Source organism: Mirounga angustirostris, unplaced genomic scaffold (assembly GCF_029215605.1).
Source record: "Mirounga angustirostris isolate CCGP_5_RB_7025 unplaced genomic scaffold, mMirAng1.0.hap1 SCAF_6, whole genome shotgun sequence".
NCBI classification, from domain to species: Eukaryota; Metazoa; Chordata; class Mammalia; order Carnivora; family Phocidae; genus Mirounga; species Mirounga angustirostris.
Genome location: NW_026991714.1, coordinates 6,928,741 through 6,955,188, shown reverse-complemented (window position 1 = coordinate 6,955,188; position 26,448 = coordinate 6,928,741). Strand labels below are relative to the sequence as shown.

General features: G+C 45.3%; 1 protein-coding gene across 2 annotated transcripts in view; it reads right to left on the bottom strand.

Moving 5' to 3' along the window:
- DDR2 (discoidin domain receptor tyrosine kinase 2) overlaps nt 1-26,448 on the bottom strand; it is a 152,227-nt gene that overhangs the window by 59,072 nt on the left and 66,707 nt on the right. The window contains exons 1-2 of one of the 2 annotated variants that reach the window (XM_064593831.1): nt 9,901-10,336; nt 1,714-1,822 (exon numbers count right to left, since the gene is read on the bottom strand). In XM_064593831.1, the coding sequence (XP_064449901.1) occupies nt 1,714-1,822; nt 9,901-9,909 (118 nt within the window). In that variant the 5' untranslated portion in view covers nt 9,910-10,336. Of the gene's footprint in view, nt 1-1,713; nt 1,823-9,900; nt 10,337-26,448 lie in introns of those variants that run through there. The other variant, XM_045876802.3, reaches the window with a different exon arrangement.

Here is a 26,448-nt window from a genome sequence, read left to right as displayed (position 1 = left end):
ATTTATTCATAATGGACGCAAACTGGAAACAATCCACATTCCCATCCACAGTAGACTGGATAAATAAAATAGTCAAACAAAGTAACATTATACAACAATGAAAACAAATAGCTGCCAACTGCATGCAATGAACATCACAAACAACACACTGAATGAAAGAAGCCAGACACAAAAGAGCATTTAGGCATCATCTGCTTCCACTTATATAAAGTACAAAAACAGGCAAAATTAATCTATATTGTTAGAAAGCAGGATAACAATTAGCTTGGGGTGAGGGTGGGGAGAAGTGGCTGGAAAGGAGCGCGAGGAGAGCCTCTGACGTCTGGTGAGGTTCTGTTTCTTAATCTGGATCCTGCTGATGGATGTATTCGGTTTGTAAAATTCATCACACTGAGCACTTATACTATGGGTACTTTCCTGTATTTATATTTGTGTCCACACGAGAAATGGACAGCTGTCCTCCCCCTTCCCTGTACTCAGGCCTGTCCCAGGTAACTCTTTATGCCCGCCCACTCTGACACTGGGTGTGGCCACGCCATTTGCTTTGGCCAATGAGATCTCAGCAAACACGACTGATGCATCGGCTTGAGAAATGCTGCACGTCTCTGCTTCTGCTCTTGCTCATGTGCAATTTCCATGAAAATATATCCACACTAGTCTGCTGGAGGACAGCACAGCAAGGTGCCCAGTCGTCAGAGCCAAGGCCGTCCTAGACGAGCCAATAACCAGCTGACTCCCAGATATGTGCAGGAACCCAGAGATCAGAACAACAGTTCAACCAGGCAAAGTCACCAGCACTACACAGGTCATTAAGAGGCACTGCTGTGTAATAGACAAGTGATAAAACTGAACGCTTCAATTTAAAGTTAAAATATACAACTAATTTTTTAAAATTGGGGGAAACGAAAAGATTTCTCTTCACACATCTATTTTTGAGTATGGCCACACCCGGTAGGAAAGACTGCCAAGATCCGGCAAGACCAGGGTCCACATGGTGGACAGCATGACATCCTAAATTGCACCTAAATAAGCACAACATGACATCCAAGTAAAACACAGGCCTGAACCAGAGAAAAATAGCTGGAAACCCAATCTGCAGAGGTTCTAGAAGACATCTAAAAGTTCTCTCCTTCTGTTTCCTAGAAGATGCAGAAGCATATGGATGCTTCTTCCAGTTCCCTTTCTTTCTTTCTTTCTTTTTTTTTTAAATTCCCATTCACTCCACTCTACTTGATATCAGGAGCCCTTTCACAATAGTCAAGATGTTACATAGACACAGGACATTAGTTTCTGATTCTGCTTTGGACATGTTTCATCATGAAAGTAAAAGGAAGGAAGGAAGGAAGGAAGGAAGGAAGGAAGGAAGGAAGGAAGGAAGGAAGGAAGGAAGGAAGGAAGGAAGAAAGGGAGGAAGGAAAGAAGGGAGGGAGAGAGGGAGGAAGGAAGGAAGGAGGGAGGGGAGGAAGGGAGAGGGGATGGAAGGAAGGAAGGAAGGAAGGAAGGAAGGGAAGGAAGGAAAAGGAAAGAAAGAAGGAAAGAGAGAGAAAGAGAAAGGAAGGGAGAAAAAGAGAGGGAAAGAAAGAAGGAAAGAAGAAAAGAAAAGTAAAGAAGAAAGAAAGACAGACCCTGTGGATACCCTTGGCTGGGCCTTTCCCAAGATAAACATTGACGGACTTGGTCTTCTAGCATGTGGCTGAGCAATGGCTGTGTTACCTGGATTAACCTGAGCTTTTGCCGAACTCAAGATGGGCAGCAGCAGGAGCAGCACCAAGGGCATCCTGGGAACGGAGGTCAGCTCAGAAGATGGCGTTGGAACTGGAGCCTGCAGCCCACCAAAAAATGCGAGAAAACAAGAAAGAGGAGAGGAAATGAGTGAGACAAATACTATCAATATGAAGGAATGTGGTTTTTATGATTATATTTGTGTTCTTAGAGTCTTTATTTCTATATCTGGGACTTCAAATCACAGACTTTGAGAATCAAGTGGGATATTCAAGAGTCACATGATGTAAGAATTCCCAAACTCTATTAGGTCATGGAATTAAAATTAGCAAAACTATAGGCAGGTAACAAAGTTTTACTACAATACATACTTACCCAAATTGTGAATGGTGATAAACTAAAACTTACATTTATGAAGTTTTCATAATTTTGATACTGATTCCAATATTAAACCAAGAAAAACATTCAATTATGTTAATGTGTTTGCCTTTCAAAAGATCTAAGGTCAATATTTATCGGTACCTGGGATTCTGTATCTTTAAATTTCCCCAAATGACCTGTGTGGTAAGGGCTTAGAGTTGAGACATTAGTATGAACTCATGTTCAGCTTAACAGAGATACATATGGTTACATATGGAACATTTAAAGATATAGCATATATACAGGTTAGTATACACACAAGTGTCTTTTTGCTGTATCAGCCCAGAGGGCCTAGAAGCCAGATACCACAACAGCAGCAAGTAAGTCTGGTGCTGCCATCTTGGTTTTTAATACCATTTTCCAATAAAAGAAACCAGAGTTCCCTGGAGAAGTGGCTGATCCCAGGCCTGGGGTAGGACACATACAGAATCTTTTAGTGACAGAAATCAAGAAAGTATACACCCAAAAAAATGATGGGGATGTGTCAAAGGGACACAGGAACCAAGTGAAAGAGTTCCCAGTGGTCAAAGCTGGAACAATGTGAGTGACAAAATACATAAAGTAGTTTTGGACTATAACTCAAGGTATAAGAAATATCTACAAGTCCATGTTGATATAAACAAATGACTGAATAAACAAATGGGGGAGAACAGAAATATTTCCCATTCAAAAGAATTGTAAATAATTTATGCAGACACTTGGCTCTTAAAGAGGTGGCACATAACCTCACCCCTTAAGGTGAACTACACACAGTGACTTTCTCCCAAAGAGCCTGGAACGGAAATGGAGAAAGGAACTTTTCAGTGGAGAAACTTGATAAATACTACCTCAAGCCAGGTGATGGAGGTTAACCTCGCCTTTGATAAGTCATATTGATACAACATCTCCTGGATATGATGTGATGAGAATGGCACTTAGCCTCTGTGATCTTCCTCCTAAAAACTCATTACCTCAGTCTAATCATAAGAAAAACATCAGACCAATCCCAATTTAGGGACATTCTACAAAATCCCTATTGAGTCATCCCCAAAACTGTCAAGATCACAAATACAAGAAAGTCCCAAGAAACTGTCCCAGCTAAGGGAGGCTAAGGAGATATAACAACCACATGTAACATGGCATCCTCGGTGATGACCATGGAACAGATAAAGGACATAGGGGAAAACTGAGGACATCTGAATGAAGTACAGACTTTAGTTAATAATAATGTATCAACATTGGCTCTTTCACTATGACAAAGGTACTGTACTAATGTCAGATGTTAATAATAGGGGAAACTGGGTGTTGGGGAAACAGGAATTCTATGCACTATCTTTGCATTGATTCTGTAAGTATAAAACTGTTTGAGAATAGAAATTTTATTCAAAAGTTTCCACCAGGTAATACTAATCCAAACATTGGATCTACTGTTATAAATAATACATAATTATAAAGGGAGACAAAATCCATTCAGCTAGGGTGATTAAAGAAGGCTTCATGGAGAAATCTGATCTGATCAGGTTCTTGAAGGCTGAGTAGGATTATAATGGGCTATAGTGGGGATGGAGTAAATAATATGCTAACAGAGCCAAGACCCCTTTTGAGGAAACAGAAGCTTTCTATGATATTTTCTAGGCAGTAGAACTCTGACCTGCCCTCCTCAAAAAAAGTCATTAAAAAAAAAAGCATATATTCAGATGCCTGAAAAGGATGGAGCCAAAACTAATCAAGCACACAAGACTAAAGTGGCCTTATGGTGAGGGGTCAGGGGTGGTTTCATGGCATTGATTGGATGGGCTAAAATATGTGTCTCCCAGTATGCCTCGTCACTGCCAGCAGCAGGAACACAGTGTTTCCATAAATGAGTCCCCAAACTGATATGCCCAAGAAAGAAACACAGGCAGAACTTGGAGACCTTGGTCGCGGCTATAATCCAACACTGGCCATGGCCATGATCCATGATGTCCTTCCACAAAGACCCGAGCTCCTTGTGAGCAACCATTTGGCCTTGCAAACCCTGCCTTGGCTAACCACCCTCTCCCTTGGTAGAGGAGTCCTACAATTCTCTCTTGTGGCACCTTTCTCATGAGTTGTGGGCCATGACTGTCTCCCCTCTATAACCTTCCCCAGTGGTTCCTTCTACGAGGAATGTCTTTCACACCTCACTCCCTTCACCAAAACACACACTAATTTTGCCTCCATTAGGTCCTCCATAACATAGTTATAAAATGATCCATGTAGTCATTACCTTCAAAATAGCTTATTATTGTATCTCCAAAAGAATGCTTTATATTTTGTACAAAGCAGGTACTCAAACATGGTTTTTAACTGAACGAAGCAGAACTCACTGGATGTTCAAAATTTTTTGACTGAATTTCCTTTTGGAAACTGTTACTTGGTTTCAGGCTGTGAATCTCCAAAACAAGTGATTATTTCTGCTTTGCTTGCTGAAAAGTAAGGTGTCAGCAGCTAACAAACAAAGAAGAACAGAAGTACTCTAACTACACCATGGATCTCTAACATGTGCCAAAGACTCTCTCATGTAATATTCACGGTAACCCAATGAGGTTAGTTTTCATGAGCAAGGTAATTGAGGAGGAAGAGGTTAAAACTAATCCAGTTACACAGTTGACAGGTGCCAAAACTCATGTGAACCCAGGATTTGTATTACTCCAATATCCACACAGGTTTTGTTGTTTGTTTTGTCTTTGTCATCATACTACACTCTCCTTTGATCTGGCCTCTGCCAACGTCACCAGAGCTACACTCCTCAGGACCTCTGCCAAAATGCTTCATGCTCTCTGTCTGGATCAAACCTCCGTTCGACAGTCACTTCCTCCGTAAAATACTCCCTGGCCCTCTTACTTGTTACGTGCACTAAAATCTTCTTATTATTTTTCTAAATAGAAATGATCCTAGTTTTTAATTATGTATTTATTGCTGTCATGTCTAATTAGGGTCTTCCTCACCCCCCACCCCCATAAGTTCCATGTTTATTCTACTCACCATTGCTTTCTCAACACCTACCAGAGTGCTGGATAAATATTTGCAGTGTGAATTAATGATTGCCTTAAGCCACATATTCAGTGACTACATCTGGCCACACTAAATTCCATACCCTAAAAGGAAGTGTACCCAAGGTTTATGATAAGTGTACGTCACCCTTTTCTGCCCTTTTGAGTGAGTTTTTCCAAGGGTTCCATATTTAAGCAATGTGACACGTGAAAGGAACCCACAAACATACATGGAAGAACTTCAAGGAGGTAGAAAGGCCCTTCTGTACCCACTACTTTGGTTAATAGTACAAATTCCTTTGACAATTTATTCAAGCTTTGATAATAAAGTTCAAACTACAAATATCGCTAGTCAGGGGGTGTTCTTTCATCCATTTTTTCCAGTAACTGTTCTCTAAGTGTCTACAGGTGCTATTCCATGTGCTAAAAAAGGCAGCTTGGAGCTGTCCTCATGGAGCATGTAATCTACAGGCAAACAAGGAAATAAATAAGAACCCTAAAGGGATATATGTGCCATGAAGAAAATACAGTGGGGTGAGGTGGTAGAGAGTGAATGAGGGCTACTTCAGGTAAGTTGGTCAGGAAAGCCCTGTCTGAGTGTGGGATTGGCACAGAAATATATAAAGAGAACAATGAAGGGAATAGGGACCCAGTAAAGACTCATATATAAATGGGAACTTACTATATTATATAAGGGGTATTTAAAATCAGTGAAATGGTTAATTTGTATTCAGAAACAAATAAAGGTATATCCATAACTCACACACAAAAGAGAAAGCCCAAAATGTAGAAGTAGAACTCTAACAGTATTTCAAGAAAGTATAGGAGCATTTGCTAGAAGATCACTGTAAGAAAGGCCTGCACAAATGAGACAGAAAACAAAATCCAAAAACAAAAACAAATGATAAAAATCTCCATCAAAATGTTAAATGTCTTTGAGACCAAAAGCATCATAAACTTAACAGCAGGCTAAGATAGTTATTTGATGTTTTATAACAAAATAATAACCTATGCTCCATATATTCCATTTATTATTAGTTACCCTAGAGAGAGACTTATGTATCTGCACAATGAGTGTGTGTACAAAGAATTGCTTTGCAATATTTTTTAAATTTTACTTTATTTCATTGTGGTAAGAACACTTAACATAAGATCTACCCTCTTAACAAATTTTTTAGTATTCAATACGTTATTGACTGTAGGTACAATGTTGTACATCAGATTTCTAGAATTTATTCATCTTGCTCAATCTTAATTTTATGCCTGTTGTCCTGGCAACCACCATTCCACTCTCTCATTAGATAAATTTGACTATTTTAGATCCCTAATATAGTAGAATTATTCAGTATTTGTCCTTTTGTAACTGCTTTATTTCACTTAACATAATGTCCTAAAGGTTCATCAATGTTGTTGATATTACAGAATGTCCTTCTTTTTAAAGGCTGAATAATATTCCATTGTGTGTATATACCACATTTTTAATTCATTCATGTATCAACAGATATCTAGATTGTCTCCACATCTTAGCTATTGTGAACAGTACTGCTATGAACGTGGGAGTGCTAATACCTCTTCAAGATCCTGATTTCAATTCTTTTGAAAAAATACCCAGAGGTAGGATTACTGAATTATATGGTAGTTCTATTTTTAAATCTTTTAAGGAACCTCCATACTGGTTTCCATAGTGGCTGTGGCCAACTTATGTTCAAGAAGTGTGCCATGAATACACAGTGGGGAAAGGATAGTCTCCTCAACAAATGGCATTAAGAAAACCAGATACCCACATGTAAAAGAATGGAATTGGACCGTTATCTTACACCACACACAAAGATCAACTCGAAATGGACTAAAGAGTTGTATGTAAGACCTGAAACTTTAAAACTCCTGTTAGAAAACATACGGGAAAAGCTTCATGACATTGGCCTTGGCAATGATTTCATAGATATGGCAACAACAACAAAAATAAACAAACAAGACTACGCCAAACTAAAAAGCTTCCACACAGCAAAGGAAACCATCAACAGAGTGAAACGCAATCCATACAATGGGAGAAAATATTCATAAAGTATACATCTGATAAGGGATTAATAACCCAATTTTAAAATGGGTTAAGGACTTGAGTCTCTCCAAAGAAGACATACAAATGGCCAACAGATATAAGAAAAGAATGCTTAACATCACTAATCATCAGGGAAATGCAAATCAAAACCACAATGAGGTATCACTCCACACCTGTCAGGATGGCTAGTATCAAAAAAAAAAAAAAAAAAAGGAGAGAGAGAGAGAGAGAAATGTGTTCTCGAGGATGTGAAGACACTGTTGGCACAAAATTTTTTTTAAATAACAAAAACATGGGGAGATTTCTATGAAGAGGGGAATGCTAGAAACTATGATATATTCCTGCAGTGAAATACTATGCAAGACTTTAAAAGCATGAGCTGGGTAGTTATATGGTTAGGTGTCCATGACATGTGTTTGGATGAACAAAGAGGTTACAAGATTTATGTAAAGCACACTGTATTTATGGGTAAGCACACACACACACTCACATACATTTACATACACAAAAGCTCTAGAAGGGTAAACCCCATGCTAATAACAAGCTTCACTCTGGTACTCACTCCAGTGCTCAAATAAGAGAGTAAGTAGAGGCAGAGCGAGGACCCTCAGGAGACAGTGCTGGTAACAGTAGGCCCCTCACTGGAGATTGGAGTGCTTGGCAGAGGAGACTGGGAGTGGTGATCAAAAGGAAACCCTAGCCTTACTGATCGTGTTTTGATTCTTAACAAGGAAAATATGTTCCTTGTTAATGTCTTTTATATTGGTTTTTCTGACCTAAAGCAATTTCCCAGGGGCAGTCTATCAGCATCTGGAGGGTGCTTTCCAACCAATCATGCATATCCCAGAGGTTAGAGGTACATGAGGAACTCATATCTGAAGAATCACTTGTGGGACTGAGCGGGATTGTTGATTAGTACATCTTACACATGAATAAAGTAGAAGCAAAAAAAACCATTCAGAATTGCTGCTTATACCTTACTTTGTTTTTTTAGAACACTTGCACTTCAGTAGGTGTTTATAAATGCATTATTACTGGGCCTTAACATCAATCCTAAGGAGAAAGATTAACACCTCCCTTTACAAAGTAGGAAAGTAAGGACTGATGTCACTCTACCCACTCACGGCCCAATATTTTCCAAAGAATATCAATGGATATGTAGCTCAGAAAGAATGTGTCCCGGGTGCCTGGGTGGCTCAGTTGGTTAAGTGACTGCCTTCAGCTCAGGTCATGATCCTGGAGTCCCAGGATCGAGTCCCACATCAGGCTCCCTGCTCACCAGGGAGTCTGCTTCTCCCTCTGACCCTCCCCCTCTCATGCTCTCTCTCTGTCTCATTCTTTCTCTCTCAAATAAATAAATAAAATCTTAAAAAAAAAAAAAAAAAGAAAGAATGTGTCCCTTGTAATAAAGAACCCACTTCCCTCTTCACAGTCAAAACCCCCTCCCCTAGCCAAGCTGGATGAACACACACTCCAAACTGACTCCATAGGGCCGGGACTCCCCAGGCCTGACGGGAGACGGTTGGCTCTCCATGTCAGGGCTGCCCACACCAGGATCTGCACAAGCTGTGGGGCAAAGCCATCAGGAAAACCAGGAAGCAAATGCAAGGTAGATGGGAGTGTGGCAGCCACAACTAGAAATTAGCAAGAATGAAAACAAACCAACCAACCAAGAATCTAGAAGGTCAAACTTCTTACAAGTTGTCTCGGCAATTGGGTGAACTTCTAAAAGCCTCCTTCTGAAATACAGAGCCACATTATGGTGAAAAAGCAAGTCATCGGCACATTCTGCCTGACACCATCCCGTCCTACGGAGAGTTTGTTCACACAGGGAGGGCTCGCTCCTGGTCAGTCCCATGTCGCCCGCAACTCCAGGTCATAGCACCTGGGGACGAACACACTCCTCTTCTCCAACTGCCTTGAAAAGTTACACAGTTTCCCTAGTAACAGGCTCTACTCCAGGGCCCAAACAGGGTGGTGAGTGAGGATGGAGCACAGAGGAGAGGGGTCTGAAATGCCTTTGGGCTGCTGAGTGAGCAAGGGTGAGCAGCATGGTCAAGTCTCTCACTCTATACTGGTCGAGCAACAGCCTTTCAGGGCTCCCAAACACGAGCCCTGTGCCTTGTCTCTTCCTTTATTATAGAATTGAATACACATGATAGATAGATAGATAGATGATAGATAGATAGATAGATAGATAGATAGATAGATAGATAGATAGATAGATATTTAGATGATACATATTTAAATATAAAGAGAAACACTTTTAGAAATGTAGCTATCAGAGGTAACTGCATTTATGTGGGGGGAAAAAAACACCATCGTTTCTGCTCTGTGATAATATGGCAAGTCAGGGAGAGCAGGCAACCCTTGGGACCTCTTGCCCTAAAATGGATGGAAACTTCGAGCACTTCTCTTCCTCCCAAGTACCTTTGAAGTGACCCTAACTTACAGACAGTAGAGCTTTCTTCTTCCCCCAAGTCTGAATATTAGCACAAACAGTCTTTTTCTCTGAAGCAGAACTAGTGGTATCCCCCACTTTAAGAAGTGTCTGAACTCGCCAAACTCATCAATCATGAAATGCTTATCCACATTACGGAATAATTCTTTGCACAACACTGAAGTGCCAGGTACCTTTGAATAACAAGTTTCCACAGTGTACGATTACACTAACATTCAGCATACAAAAATGTTCCATCTACTTACTGAACTCATAAATCACTGAGTGAGGCTCCGCATTACGTAACAGTTCTTCACTTTACACAAGGATCCAGTGCCGGGTTCCCTTGAACAGAAAATCCTTCCGGTACATTCAAAATATGATTCCATATACTTAAATCCAGGTCGTGATCGAGTTTTCAGGAATACAGCCTGGGTATGAAGCGAGGCACATCTGCTTTGGGAGATGGGCCTTCTCCCTGGACAGTCTGTCTTCCCAGATGCAAAAGCTGGAGACAACGTGAAGTGACCACCCCTTGGGGGGCGGCGGTGGGGGCGGGCGGAATAAAAAGGAATAAAAAGTCACAGATTTCCAGGGGAGATCTTCCTGCGGAGCCTGTGATAGGGTCTGAAGAGGAAGTGTCTGCTCTCCCAGAAAATTATCTATAGCCTCCAGCCTGGGCCCCTCCACCTAAAGACAGGCCTTTTGCGCAGGAAAAGGGCGGGGCTCCGCCGGGCAAGAGTGGGAAGGGCACAGAGATAAGGTCTCCGGGCGATGCACGAGGCGGGGTGCACACAGCTGTGTTGGTTAAGTGACTGCCTTCAGCTCAGGTCATGATCCCTGACCTGTGTCTTGTGTCTGTGTGTGTGTGAGATTCAGACCTGGGCGGGTGGGGGGGGGGGAAGGGGAGAAGAAAACCCACTTGCTTTAGAGCTGTATATTTTCACTCAGGGGCCATTCTGGGCCTTCAGGCTTGTTTTTCCTCTCTGCTGACTCATTTTCATTTCAGATTCAACAAATCGAAAGCAATCTTTGGAGTGTTTAATACTCAGCAAACAAATATGCAGAAATGAGCCTGGTTTTGGCAAGAGATGGGCCCCCAAACACACACACACACACACACACGTGCATGCGTGAACATGCTCACACACCAGCCAGCCTTGTGTTATTTGGCTCCCCAAAACTTACTGAAGCCTTCCTCACTCTCATCCTGCCTCTGAGAAGCTCCATCTCATGCTTCTCAAAGTGTGGCCCACAGTGCTAAGCCAGAGGCCCCGAATGGCCTGATCTGTGAGTGTTTACACACAGGACAGGCCCCAGACTAGCCGAGGTAACCCTCACAGCTCAGAGGCGGTGAGACATCGAGCCCGGATCCTGCTGCCTTGGTTAGACGCGCACTTCACTCCTCTCTTCCTTGGACTGTAAAATGGAGACAACTTGAGTCTGTCATTGAGGTGAGGGGAAAGCCAGGTAGCTGTCATTTTCTCTCCCTCCGCCTCTGGGGAGAGGAGAGGATGCTGAGTGAGGTCCCTGCCACCTAAGACATTCCCCCCACCCGGGACAGAATGGAGCACAGAACACTGACTGTGTGGCATCATTTGATGTTACTTTCTAGATCAGAAGCATTCAGGACATCAGATCTAATGCCTTCACACTATGAGCAGGAGGAAGAAGGAGAGGAAATACATAGGTGAAAGCAGGGCATTTTCCCAACCCAGAAAGACCTGTGACCCAGTCCCCTAGGCCTGCTGAGTCCTTGGGCAGCTCACTTCGCCTCGCTGAGCTCCAGCAATCCCTGGTTTTTCGTTTAGATAGTTCCCTGCCATCCCGGACTTCCATCATCGTGCACTTGAGCATTTTCCCACGCAGCCCCCCATTCCTTCCCCCATCCCACGCTCTGTCCCAGGCTCCTCACACCCCCAGCGTGCGTGCTGGGGCACAGAGGACTGCCTGTCTGCGTTACTGGGCACAGGAAGGTTGGTGTGAGGGACTAGGGGTCCAAGGGTTTGGAGGTTACGAAGGAAAGACACTAGTCCTCAAAATTACGGACCCACCCCAGTGGGAGCTTAGGAGACCCGAGAGCTCACCCATCTCGATCCCCTCTGGTTAAAGGTGAGGAAAGTAGGGCAGCCCGAGAAGCAGAGAGGCCTCGTCACAGGCGACCACCGGTCAGAGGCAGGGCCCGGCCCCTGGTCATCCACACTCTCTCCCCAGCTCTGCTCTCCTGTCAGCACCGCCTGTCCCAGCCCTACCTCCTCTTTTCCTTCCCAAAACTCCAAGCACGCACACCGTCCTTAGGCCCTGTCTGGGATAACTGATTTCTTTAAACCAGAGTGAAGTTATGTGGAAAATCCCTGCGGTGGTTTTCCAGTGCGTCCACAAATTTTGCCCCCTTCTCCTAGCGAGGGCAGGTACCCCATTTCGCTCCTCTTGAACAGGCTCGGGGGAGTGACTTGCCACTAACAGAATGCAGGAAACGTGATGGTTATGGGACTTCAGAGCTGCGTCCCAGAAGGGCGTACACCTCCACTCGGCTCTCGCTCGCTCTCTCTCTTTCTCTCTCTCAGCACAGCTGCCCAGGGAACCTGGCTGCAAGGCCACCAGGGAGCCCAGGCCCTGTGGGAAGCCACGGCCTGCAGGTGTTCAGGCCCACAGTCCTCGCCGAAGTCCCAGCGAACAGGAACCTCCGCTTTCACGCTGAGAATGACTGGAGGCCCCCCTACTCTGCTGCAAGCACAGCCTCGCTAAGCCCAGTCACCTCAGGAGCATGAGGGATGGTGACAGTGATGTGGTGCTCCTTTTACACTGTGAGGTGACTGCACAGTAAGAAGTAACTGGAACAACCTCCTTGAGTGAGGCCTAGCCTCCCACAAACACAGGTATTGGTTGTTTTTTTTTAAGATTTTATTTATATTTATAGGACAGAGAGAGACACAGCGAGAGAGGGAGCACAAGCAGGGGGAATGGGAGAGGGAGAAGCAGGCCTCCCGCCAAGCAGGGAGCCTGATGCGGGGCTCGGCCCCAGGACCCTGGGATCATGACCTGAGCCGAAGGCAGCCGCTTAAGACTAAGCCACCCAGGTGCCCCTTTTTTTAAGATTTTATTTATTTGACAGAGAGAGAGAGCATGATCGAGTGAGCACAGACAGGGGGAGAAGCAGGCTTCCCGCGGAGCAGGGAGCCCGAAGTGGGGCTCGATCCCAGGACCCTGGGATCATGACCTGAGCCGAAGGCAGACGCCTAACGACTGAGCCACCCCGGCGCCCAGGTATCAGTTTTTGGAGGTTGCCTCGTTTTTCCTTATGGCCAATCTTCCCATCGCCTCAAATGCCTTGGAAGAAGACGTAGGCCACATAAAAGGGGTCACATGGGGGATAATGGGGAGCAGGGGAGGCATCTCTCTCCTCAATCCCAGGCGTGAGGTTAAAGGCAGTGTCTACATATCAGACGCCTTTCCCGGGGGGAGTGGGGGGGCTCCACCGTGACTCTGGGAGCAGCACCTGACCCAGTGGGGCCACCGCTTCCTGTGGCCCCTGGGCCCCGGAACCCGGTACTCTGCCTCCGACCTCCCTGGTGGCTCCTTCTCAGTCACCTTGCCAAAGCCACCCTTGCTGGGTCTCAATCGTGTGTCCTCCTCCATGGGCTGTGTGGACCTGGCCGCACACCGGAACCTTGGTACCTGTTTCCTCACCTGCAAAGTGAGGGCAGTAATGGCACCCTGCTCCTCGAGGAGGATCGTGCGGACGGAATGAGTTGCCATCACCCAGGAAGTGCTTAGAACACTGCCCAGCTCCAAATGTCTGTGTTTCTCTGTATTTCTGCTTTATTTTTACTGTGCCTCCACCTTGTCTCCTCAATAAATTGGCAAGTTCGAGGCAAAAAGCACACTTCCCTCCTCCACGCCTTTCTTTTTGGTATCAGCTAGCACCTACATGGCGGGACTCAGAGAACACTGAGGGTTGATTGACCGGTCACCTCAATGGTAATAAAACCGGCGAGAACACCACCACAGACTTGCCTTGGACCGGCACGCTAAAGCGTGCTGGGTGCATCCTGTGAGTGGCTCTGCCTCGGGAGCAGTCAACTTTGTCCTTCACCTGCAGTCATTTGGAAGTCACAAAAGACCCGCATGCTGAACTGTGAACCAGCCCAGCAGAAACCAGCCTGGGGCCGAGGAGAGCTGAGCGGTGGCCACATCCGGGGGGACAGTGATGAGATCACGCTGTTCGGGGAAGGGCTGTTCTGTCCCTGTGTGTGATCGCACACACCTCCCAACAACTTCCAACCCACCACCCAAAGCCAGTGAGGCCGAGAGCTTGCACTGGTTGTGCCCTACTCTGGGGGTCCCTGGCTGTGCTGGTCCCTTAATAATGCAGAGCTATCGGGCTGCTTGCCTCCTGCATAAGCCCCATCAACATGGACTCGCAGCATCTCTGGGACGTGAATAGATTCTATCTCATCCAGCCATAGGAAACTCTCCAGAACCCCAGAGGAGATTAGTGTGATGCCAGCGAACCCTGCTTTCTGTTCTGCAGGAGGTTCTCCACAGAGGGTGACTTGGATCCTCTTTCCCAGACACCAGCCAGGACCTCCCCTTTCAGCAAAGCAATCTAAGTGTCTTTCCCTTCACATCCCCAGGCCCTCCCGACAGGTGGGCTAACCACTGGGTTTTTGCCACAAAGAGCTGGGAGATCCCTCTCCTTCTCTGAGACCATCAGCTGAAGGAGGCAGGAAGGGAGGATTTCACCTCTTAGGCCCCTGCAACCATATTCTGTGGTGAAAGCTTCAGCCATAATATAGGTCAGACCCTTTATTTATTGGTTTATTTATGTATTTATTATTTTATTTTTAAGTAGGCTCCACACCAAACGTGGGGTTTGAGCTCACGACTCTAACATTAAGAATCACATGCTCTCCGAACTAAGCCAGCCAGGTCCCCCAGGTCAGACCTTTTAAACAACCAGATATCAATTAATCTCTTAGTTGAAAGGTACTTCTCTAGAGATGAGGGAAGTATGAGATATGGGTACAAGTTGAAAACGATGTCACTGTTACAATTAGATGGAATGATGCATATAAAGGGCTCACAGCGCAGTGCCTGGGAGATGGTAGGTGCTTATTAACATTTAGTTATTATTTAGTGGTGGTATTACAAGTAGAATGGTGCACAAGAAGAAAACAAGGCCAGCAACTACAGTGAGGGCACATCCAGGGCATCTGCAGTGAGTTCAGCCAAGTTGGGTCACCTGAAGACAATACAACAAAGAGCATCAGTCCCGGTTCTTGGTGGGAGATACACAAGCCTGGTGCATATAAACACATGGAAAAACAAACAAGACAGTGGGTGAGCAAGTCCCCATCTTGCCCTGACTCTCGGGCTGGCAGGGCAATGTGGAACATGGGGTGTTACACAACTGGGGCCCCAGGGACACAGAGACACCAAGGCTCATGGGCCCCACCGCCTTGGACAAACATGGCCCAGGAGTTTCTGCCCAAATCACAGAGCCCAAAAGCCTCGTTCATCAGCTGGGTTTGAACCAAGTGTCTGGGGCTCCTTTCCTGGTCCCTACCCCTTCTTTCAACAAGTCATTCCTTCAGTACCTGGAGCTTCTGCAACCCTTGCCAAAATATGAATGGCACTCATCAAGAGGAGTTCCGTTTCTCACACTTTCCATTTCAGGCTTCCTTCACATGGCTGGCTAGACCCTCCCTCCTCTGCTACTTTCACTGGCAGCCTCTGAAGCAAGAGGTGTAGGAAATATAAGTTTATTTAAGGGTATGGGACATCTGCAGACTCCATCTGCCTTCAGGAAGTTCCCCATTGAGTCACCAGTGCCTGGAGCTTACCCCTGACATCTAAAGAGCCCCCTCCCCAGTCCACCAGGCCCACTCCTCCCACTTCCCAGCCCAGCTCAAAGATGCCACATCACCAGGGCTGAGTGTGGAACCAAGGGCCTGCCCCATCCTGGCCTTGGAGCCTTCTCCACGTCAGTCAGAGAACACTCTTATTTAAAGCAACCAACTCCACTCCTCCAGCAGAAGGCTCACACCCACCAGCTCCTTTGAACAGGGGCTCATGGGTTTTGAGTTGTGCCCTTTCACCAAGTAGACCCGTGCTTTCCTTCAAACTTGTTCCAGGCTCCTGACTCACCTCATCCCACTTGGGGCTCAGATGATTGGTTTCAGGATATAAATAAATGTGGATATAACATCTGTTAGCTGTAATCTTTCTATAGAGGCTAGGCTGTGAGTTCTTCCCCCAAGGGAGGGACCTCATCAAGGTCTTCTCTCAATTTTCAGTGCTGAGTGGAGAGTCTGGAGATATGCAGGGAAGGTGCTGGGTGGGTGAATAGGTGACCTGAGGGGTCCTCAGTGTCCAGGAATGTCCAAGAGTGCCTGTTGGCCAGCTAACAGCTGGGAAGATGGAGAACACAGGCTTTCTCCTTTAGTCCCTATTCCTGTTCGGCACTTCTTCCAAGCCTAAAGGAGTCTCCTCCCTTGACTTGACTCCATGGCATCGAGACCCTTAGCAGATGCCATATAGGGGCTTCTACTGCTCCCTAATCGTGCTTGCATATGGTGTGAAAATCTTGTCTCCTCAATAGGACTATGAGATCCTGCAGGGCAAAAATATTTTGCAACCTCTCGGGACTTTTGAGAACATGATAAACAGTTATGGAACACAGATTCTATACCAGGAAGCATGCTAAGTTTTACCTGAATTTCCTCACTTGGCCCTCATAATAGCTCTCTGAGGTTATTACTATTATTATCCTCATTGTACAGATGAAAAGACTGAGAAGAGAAAATTTGCCCAAGATCACCCAGGTAGCAAATGCAATGGCCTTCGATCTATGGTTACTTACAGGCTGGCTGACATGGTTCTGCAGTGGTGCCTGCCATGTTCTCCCCAGCCAGCCCTACTACCAGTCTGATGGAATGTTCTCATCAGGCACAAAGGTATGGTCAACTCTACTCCACTTACAAGATTTCCATTATACCGCCAGCACGTGACTCTGACTTGAGGAGGGAATTCCCACCTGACTCCACCATGGTGCTCACTGTTTCTTACTGACCGATGGGAGCCTCTCAGGTACCTCACCTTGGAGATGGGTTTGGCATCCCAGCATCAGGACAGCTCAGTGGTCACATGTGCCTGTTCTCCTCCCACTCAAATTCACACGCACAGTCAGTTCAGGGTAGTAGAAAGTTCTGGTCAGGGGGCAGCTGTTTCTACGGCTCTCAAAGCTTGGACAATTGGAAAGGCCTACTTTGTTAAGAACTGTCATCTAAAATTACAAATACAAAATTAGGTTCAGGGCCTCAGAAGGATCTTGAACAAGTGAGAAGGACAGACACAGAAGCTTCACCACCTGACAGCAAATCCACCTCGGGAGCTGAGTTCTAGTCCCAGCTCTGCCTGCTCACTGCTCTGTCACCTGAGTGGCAATCCCCTTCCCTGACTGGACTCAGCCTCCCCCTTGTTCAAATGAGAGGTTGGGATGAGAAAGAGTGGAGTTGCTCTGAGGCCCCTCTCAGCCCTGACATGCTGAATTCCATCAGGCGTGGTGCCAAACATGTCCCCAGACTGACCACAACCTAACAGAATTGCCCCCTGATCCAGGAGGGATTCTGCTCCTCCCTCCGGCCCGGGCACATACTGTATTATAGTAATGAGAGCTTTGGTTGCTTTAAATATCACAAAACAAAAACAACGGGCAGCCCGCGTCCATCATCATCCCCTGTCCAGCCCACAGAGGAGAGCGCCGCCAGACCGAGGCCAGAGCGGAGATGGAGAGAGAAGCCCACAGAGTCCCTTTCAGGAATCCATTGGCTCATATCTGGAATGAAAATCACCAATGGCAGGGGCTGTGAAGAGCCAGTCAGCGGGAGAGCCCGAGAGGTCACTCTGGGACAAAGAGGCCCTAGCCATTGTGAGATTGGAGACCTGGGTCCTAGATCCACCAGAGATGAGTTGGTGCCAAGCCTGAGGCTACAGGAACCGCAGTCTCTCACCTCTGGGAGAGGCAGAGAAGTCCAGCCAAAGGTCTCCACAGAAATGAGGCGAGCCTCCCCCTGGTCCTGGGAGGTGCCCACAAAGCAGAACAACAAGCATTCATCAGCTGGGAAAGAGTGGGTGGGCAATGTGGAGAGGCCTGGAGCCAGATACTTTGTCCCTCCGGACTTCCCCAAAGCCACAGGGCAAACCTTCAGGGGGATCTGGCACACCCTAGAAGGTCTAGAAGCAAGAATTCTGCTGTTCAGCTCACCACAGAGGGTCCCTACTAAACTCACATTCTGTAAAATGACCTGCGGCTGTTCAGAGGTCTTATCATATAGTTGTTTGGTGTTGGTATGGACCAAGTCAGGATGAACGGCATGCACACTGAGCAATCCTCCACACAGACAGTGAGCAGGGCCATATGCGTACCCTCATCCCGAAAACCTGACTCCTCCTCCCTGTCCCTCTCTCTGGTTGGCAGACCCTGCTGCTCCAAGGCATCCCCTAGTGATTAGGGAAAGTAGGCGACACATATGTCAGGACAGGTAGGGCTTAGGGGCAGACAGATGCTCTTTCACCACCATGCCACTCCAGACCCTGATCCCCTAATAGGTGCCTCTGCCAGAAAAGGAAGTTGAGAGGAGATTTGCCAATAATTTGTGTTTGACAGCAAACACCCATGGGCAACTCTTTCCTAAGCTTGAGGTCCTTTGCCGGACATGGTTTCTCAATCACCATGTCAGTCAGACATTTTAAAGGAAAGTGGAAGGTCTGAAGTCAAATGAAGGATGGAGCTCCTTTTGCCAGGATCCTGCCCGGCAGCTACTGCCGGAAAGTGCATCACCAATCTCGCGGGGATCCCCACGCGCTCACAGAGGACAGAGCTAGGCAAGCGGAAGTTAGTCTTCAGAAAAGGCTGGGGTTGGGTGCTGCGAGGGAAGAAGCTGCTACAAAAATCCACTGAACATGAAAACCAGGACCTGGAATGTCTGGTTCAGACCACGTGGCCGGCCTGCACTTGAATTTAGGCTCCATGAACTGAAACCTTTCTCTGTTGGTCACTGTTGAATCCCTAACACCTAACATAGTGCCTGCCATGGAGCAGGCACTTGGGACATATCTGTTGACTTGACATACAGTAGGCATCCATAAGCATTTGTTGTCTTTCCTTCTCAAGTGCTCTCAGGAACTTAAGTGGACTGTGGGTTTGTGGCCCTTTTGCCACTTGTGGCTGGTACTAAATGGACAAGACTGTCCTAGAAACCTATCTATTTCTCATTTTCCATCTGGCTTCCTTCCTCCCTCCCCATCACCCTTCTACCAAGAACAACAACACAACAGCAAGCTCTCCATTATCTTCCCTTCTCTTAACTCCTCGCTGATGTTGATGACATTCTGCCTTGGACTGGAAGTTAATTTTTTCATATGATTCAGTCTTGTCACTGTTTTTATCCCACTATTTTATCCCAGATAAATATAGGGCCAACTATATTTATCTGATTATAAACTCACTGAGATCAGGGACTGAGTTATAGATCCTTTGTAGGCACCATGGCACTCCACACCATGCTTCATATATTTCCAAACAAACTTCACAGACTAACTTCCCTGGGTGTACTATATTCCTCATGGCTCACTGTGATCCTTTTCCCTTAAATGTATTCCCAACTTTTAAAAGGATAAAAGGCTCCAAACATTCCTTAACCAGCATTTATGGACAACTTATCACACACCAGACAATGTGCTGGGTGGGAAAGAGGAAAAGCTGTATATAGGCATACCTTAGGACATTGTAGGTCTGGTTCCAGACCACCACAATAAAGCTAATACCGCAATAAGGTGAGTCAAATGAATTTGTTGGTTTCCCAGTGTATATAAGTTATGTTTACACTATTCTGTAGTCTATTAAGTGTGCAATAGCATTGTGTCTTTAAAAAGTACATACCTTAATTAAAGATAATTTATTGCTAAAAAAAAGCTAACCATCATCTGAGCTTTCAGTCATAACCGCTGATCACAGATCACCACGACAAATATAATAACAATGAAAAAGTTTGAAATACTGTGAGAATTACCAAAATGTGGCCCAGAGACACAAAGTGAGCAAAACCTGTTGGGAAAATGGCGTCAATATACTTGCTCGACACAGGGGTGCCACAAACCTTCCATCTGTAAAAAACATATCTGCAAAGTGCGATAAAGCAAAGCACAAGGAAACGAGGTATGCCTGTGAACACACACACAAAATGTAGATCAGAAATGCCACAGTTTAAGCCTCTTTTTCTACAAAAGCCAAGAGAGTGAGCTAGATGAATGGTTCAGCAGAAATGGCGCCTGACCAGCTACTCAACTAATGGTGTAAACTTGGATGAGCCCAATATTCTCCCTGACATTCTGTCTCTTAATCTGTAAAACAAATGACATACCAAGGACATGCCCTCTCTCATATTCTGTTCCTTGTGGACAATGAGCATTTCCAAAGTTCATGTGACGACATTCTGTAGTGGAAAATAAAAGAGCTAGAGCTGGGGCACCTGGGTGGCTCAGTCAGTTGAGGTCCAACTCTTGGTTTTGGCTCAGGTCATGATCTCAGGGTCCTGGGATCAAGCCCCTCATTGGGCTCCCTGTTCAGCAAGGAGTCTGCTTCTCCCTCTCTCACTCCCTCTGCCCCTCCCCTGACTCATTCCCTCTCTCTCTCAAATAAATAAATAAATAAATCATTTTTTAAAAAGCTATAGCTATTGAGAGGAGAATGAGAATCATGGGACTGAAATAGTTAGAAGATAAAATCTAAACCGTGTGTAGAAACAGCTACTTTTTTTGAATTATAATTAACATGTAGTGTATATCAGTTTCAGGTGTACAACGTAATGATTCAACAATTCTGTACATTACTCAGTGCTCACCACAATAAGTACAGTCACCATCTGTCACCAAACAATGCCATTACAACATCATTGACTCTATTCCCTAGGCTGCATTTTTCATCCCTGTGACTTGTTTTATAACTGAAAGTTTGTACTTCTCGATCCCCTTCACCTATTGCCTGAGGAGACATATCTAGAAAAAATGATTCTGTGGCCAGAAGTAGCTACTTTTTTTTAAGCCCACATCAACAAACTCCATACCCAGAGACTTTAGTAGCGACAGACATTCAGTAAATGGTCTATACTCAAAGCCCCACTTGTGAATCCAGTTGGGCAGCCAACTTCTACAAGAAGTTCTATAAGACTTTATATTGTTCTTGGTCTTTTTTAAGTCACTGGTTCCAGGAGCTGTAAATACAATCTGATTTTATAGCTAGAGGAGAAAGAAAAGGGCCCAACAGAGTATATCTCTTTGTCCCAGCTGATGGGAGAAGTTAAAAATTTTCAAAGGAAAATGTCAGGAAGGAAGGGTGACAGTGTTTACAAAAAAAGCAAAAGCAAGGAATGTGATTCAGTACTTTGTGCCCAATAATGCCTGTGGTGAGGATGCTGGGAAGAAACAAAAGAGGAGAAAGAAGAACTCCAGACTACACAGCTAGAGCCATAAGAAGAATGAGACTTTCCTCAGGGAAGGTGTGTTGAACTCTGTGACAAGAGAGCAGAGTCTCTAGAGTCCACAGGCTCAAGTGGGAAAAGGGGAGAAGTGGTTTCCCTATAAGGAAAATAAGAGGATTCACTGAAGGACCTTGGAATGTTTCACCTGGCAAAAAAAAAAAAAAAAAAGACTTCACTAGAAGTTGATGGTCTTCAAATACATGATGCACTCTCCTGAACTAGAGGCATTTAAATCACACAACAGAGCTTCAAAGTCATAACTAAGGAAGTTGCAGAGAGGCAGATCTCAACTGAACCTAAGGGGGGGACATCCTAAAAATTAGAACCATCCAAAACTGGGGTGTGTTTCTTTGTGGGGCTATCAACTCCCCATTACAGGAAGTGTTCAAGTAGGGGCTAAAAAATCATCTTATTTAGAAGACTGTAGGGAAGAATCCTCTGTGCAAGAGACTGGGCTAGCTAACTTCTAAAATCCCTTCCAATTTTAATAATCTATGTGTCTGTCCATTAGAGTCCAAAACAGGGTGAGTTGACACCAGCCTGGCACAGAGGACTGTGGGAGTTGAACTCTTTTTTATGCCGATGCAGATTCGAAGCTTCACACACAATGATAACTTATGGCCCAAGAGTCATCTGATTTGTAGACATGTGAACCTCACATGATCACACGATCTATACAAGCAGACACCACAGCTGGTCATTGTTACCTTCCATCTTACTCCATCTGGCCCAGATTCTGTGCCAAAAGTGATGTATCAGGACTTCAATCTACTACAGCTAAATCATTTAAAGTAACTTTGAGCTTCAGTCAGAAGTGAGATCTGGAGAGTAGTATTGAACACTTTTCCAAGAAAATATGGTAAACTTATTTAAGGCCACTTAATAGTTGTAAAGAATAATTAGATCTACTGGTGTCAGTCTTAAAGTCCCAGTTCTTGAAGTGTTTGAATCTATAAACATACATTAGTAAATTACCTCTGTTTTTCAGTTCCTTCTCTTGTGTCCTGATCTCCCCAAGCCCTAAATTATTTATAAGGGTCTTGAATACCACTGAAATGTAAGCCAATACTGCTCAGTGTTTGTCTTATTTGGTTTCACCATGACACACACAGAAGACAGAATACGGAAAAGAAAACACAGGTTTGAATCACACAGCATATAGTTTCTTTTTCTGTCTCAGTAGCTCTAAGCATTTTGGGGGCCTGGACTCTGCATGTCCCCACAGTGCCCTGCAGGTGACTAATGACTGAGCAACATCTCATAGCTGCAGCCCCTCAGAACCATCTCCTCTAACAGCTTGTCATGGTCTCAAATCCCAATATTAGAGTCCTACAGTCCCAGGGCTTCCAAAATTTTGGTTTGAATGTACACTTTAACAGACATACATATTTGCCATCCATTTAATAAAAGAATGAATGACCCAACCCAAGCATGCTCATCCTTCTACGCAAATACTTCCTCTTGTATATAAGTCTGCATGGACACCAGGGTCCCAAGGCTGACATCATGTGATAAAAATCCTGAAAGCTCAACACCACTCCTATAATCCTAGAGTCCCGAAGTCTCAGGCTTCCCAGGGACAAAACAGTCCCCTGGGTGTGAATCTCCAATATGGCGCTTACTAGATACTTTGTATGTCATGACCCTTCTCAGGGAGCTAAACCAAGGATATCATATATATCCTTATATCATATATATCGGCTTAGCTCCCTGAGAAGGGTCATGACATACAAAAGTATCTAGGCCATGGCTGTGGGGTCCATAATAGCCCAAGAGGCATAGCATTCAGGAGGTCCCAAGCCTGAGTATAGGGTCCAGGGCTGATAAGATGGAGCACATTTACCCAAAGTGGCAGAATATAGTGTTGCCAGGGGAAGCCAGGATATTGCTGCTGAACATCAAGTGTGGGGTGAGCTAAGGTTGAAAACAGGAAAGCAAATCTTAAGGTTAGAATCCTGCAATCCTGGAAACAAGAAGCATGGTGAAGAGTCTCAGGGCAAAGTCATGGTCACTGTGAATGTGCTGGATGCCCACCTCTGTATGGTCCGTGGCCGTTTAAAGAAGCTCTCTCGTGAGTAACAACATTTGTTCAAAGATGCTTATGGTTATAGTCAGGGCATGTGTGGGCTATCACTTTCTAACTAATTCAGCCACATCCCAATTGATACAACAGGGCAAGTGAGAAAAGAAGCTAAAAAGGAGGAAGAGATCTTTCTGAGCATTATCTAAACTATTTGTTTGCACATCCAAAAATCTTGGCATTTTATGCCTAAGAATGTTACCAGCCTCGGCAATTAGGCTTATATCCATGGTGTTATGGAGCTAAAACTGGGTTTTCACTTGGATAAAACTGATGGCATTTGTAGAAATAATGAGCAATTCTTATAGAAAGGAAATAAAAACAAGCTTAAGTTGGCTACACTGAGAAACTCTACATTTTGCTTTTATTTGCTCATGCTTTGAACAAACCAAACAAGGAACAGAGAATGGCACAGCAGGGTCCAGCCACCAGCTGGGTGGCCTGGAGGGACCAGATTCCATAACCACATCTAGCCACAAACCATTCTTCATGCCCTTGAAAGCCAACGTTTGTAGAAGGGAGTGATCCCAAATTACAGCAACCACTACAGTCCGTTTTTCACAAAAATCTGGATGTTCAGTGCAGGATAAAGCCAACGAAGGATACTGGGGAAGGAGGAGAAGCATCCAGAATGAACGCAGAAATGGAACAATGGGATATAAATGAATAGAAGTGGAACCAGCACGGATCTCATGAACGCAACTATTAAATCATTCTGGCCTAGCTAGGCCAGTGTTTAGAATTATAATGCTAACGTGACAAGTTTCAATTCGGTTCAACACACAGTTTTGGAGGTGGCACTGAGAAATCCAAATGCCTCTAGTCGTTTCTCTAAATTTCCTTCCCTCCCTCCATGTTTGCATCCCTGCATCATGGCTCAATGACGTAAGTCAGCAGGCCATGCAAGCCTCCTGTAGCACGGCTGGCCCCGGGAGTGTCCTGTGGCAGATAATCCGGGTTAAATAAGGATCTGGAGAGCCCCAGGGAATACTCTCACAGCACAGAACACTCCAAAAGAATTACAGATTGAAAACTCCTCACCCTATCAATCAAACAGCAATTCCAGGCTTGGGAAAGTCTTCTAATCTCTCCTCCTTCTCCTCTAAAAACCCTCAGGATGGCCTTTAGAGATGAAGCACGTTCTTAAGAAGGCTCAAATTGCAAGAGAAGCCCTCCAAAGCTAGCAAAGGGACAGTTAGGGAGGAATCTCTAACCGACCCCTCAGAACCCCCTTATAGGCTGAAAGGGAGCTGTGAGTGTCAGGTGCCTACAGGTTCCCCAGGTGTTAGCTTTGGCAGGTGGGAACACTCATAACCACCACCTTCTCCCAGCCCTGAAGGAGCCATGTCTACACAGCAGGAGGCAGGAGAGAGGCAGGCAGAGGACAGCCCGAACCTAGTCGTAGGGCTGGATCTCAACCCAGCTTGGGAGGTGATATTCCTCCCTCTCCCCCAGAAAAATAATCACCATGGCACATCTAGAGTGAAAATAAAGGACAAGGAAGGGTGAATTAAATATATTATCTGTGCCAGGCAGCCCTTTAGGATGCCTAATCTTGCATGAGTCTCAGACTGTGCTTCTCCCGAGGCTTTCAACAAACGTGCCCACAGCCAGGGGCTGATCCCCTCTGGTAAGCAGAGCGTCTACCTGGACAGCTTCTGAGAACTGGATCCCTGGACACAGTACCCCACAGAGCTTTGCCATTTGTCCTGTCTCCCTGCCTCCCAGCTGTCCCACCCACTTCTCAGTTTCACACACACACACACACACACACACACACACACACACACACACACTCAGTGGTCAATTTCAATTCAGAACAGTGTCCTAAGACAGTTCTCATGCACACAGACAAGAAGATAAATCACAAACATCAGTCATCAGCAAATCAGTTCTCTTCTCAATCTATTCCATTCTCAATCTCAGAGAGGGCCTCTGTAATTGGCAGTTGTTGTCTTTATTATCAGGAAGTGGAGATTCTCGGGGTTAGGAACGGATAACCCTAGCCTGATCAGTGCTACCATCCCCTCCTTCAACATCCTGAGCAAGTAGCACAGCTCAGCGGGGGAACCCCAGAATGCCTGACTTTAAATCTCAACACAGACCTTTACTAGCTAGGTGATTTTAAGCGAGTCACAGAGCACTTGTGCCTCAGTTTCTTCATCTAAGAAATGGACGCTAACAGCAGTACTGAAGAAGAAATGAGTTAATACATAGAACAGTGCTTAGCTTCAAGTCTTATTATTACAATTGGAGCTGTTTAAAGAACTGGAGTTTGTCTCATTTCATAGTAAATATATTTTGACTCCCCTAGTACCTGGCTTGGGCTCATACATATTAAATAATCATGACATGACAAGACCTTGGCAGCAAAAACAAACATACCAAAGACAAAGAGCCCTGCCTCCCTCACTCTTCCAAGAGGCGGTCCAGGTTAGCATGCAAAATGGCCAGATTCCATCTCTCCCTGGAATGTGTTTCTCCAAGTCTGTCCTGATGCTGTCTGAGTTATAAACTGGGATACTTCAGTGTTCAGCACATGCGTGAGATTCTGTAGTCTCAATTTCTCCTTGCCAGGAGGTTCTTAGGATCTGGATTTGACAACGTACCCAGGAGGCTACTTTGGCTCCAGTTGGGGAGCTGCTCTGCTCCCTTCCAAGAGGCAGTCCTTGGTTCTTCTTAAAAGCCATATTTAAGGGGTGCCTGGGTGGCTCAGTCAGTTAAATGTCTGACCCTTGATTTCGGCTCAAGTCATAATCTTGAGGTCCCTGATCAAGCCTTGCGTCGGGTTCCATGCTGGGCATGGGGTCTGCTTGGGATTCTCCCTCTCCCTCAGCGCCCCCCCGCCCCCGCTCATGCTCTCTAAATAAATATATAAATAAATAAATAAAATCCTTTTTTAAAAACCTGTCTTCAATTCCATCTCTTGTAAGAGACACACCTCTAACCAATATCCTGATCCTATGAAGTCAACAAACAAATGAACTGAGAGAGTTGCTTATAAATGTGTCATTACTTCTCCATTATGCTCTCCCCCTAAGATGACAATCAGAATCCAGAAGCATGTGTCCCCCCACCCCACTCCACCCCCAGAGTGGGGACAGGAGACTCCACAGAAGAAGGGGGCACTGGTTCGAGGGATACCTCAGCAGGAAGTGGAGATTCTGTCCCACTAAGTACAGGGACTCAAG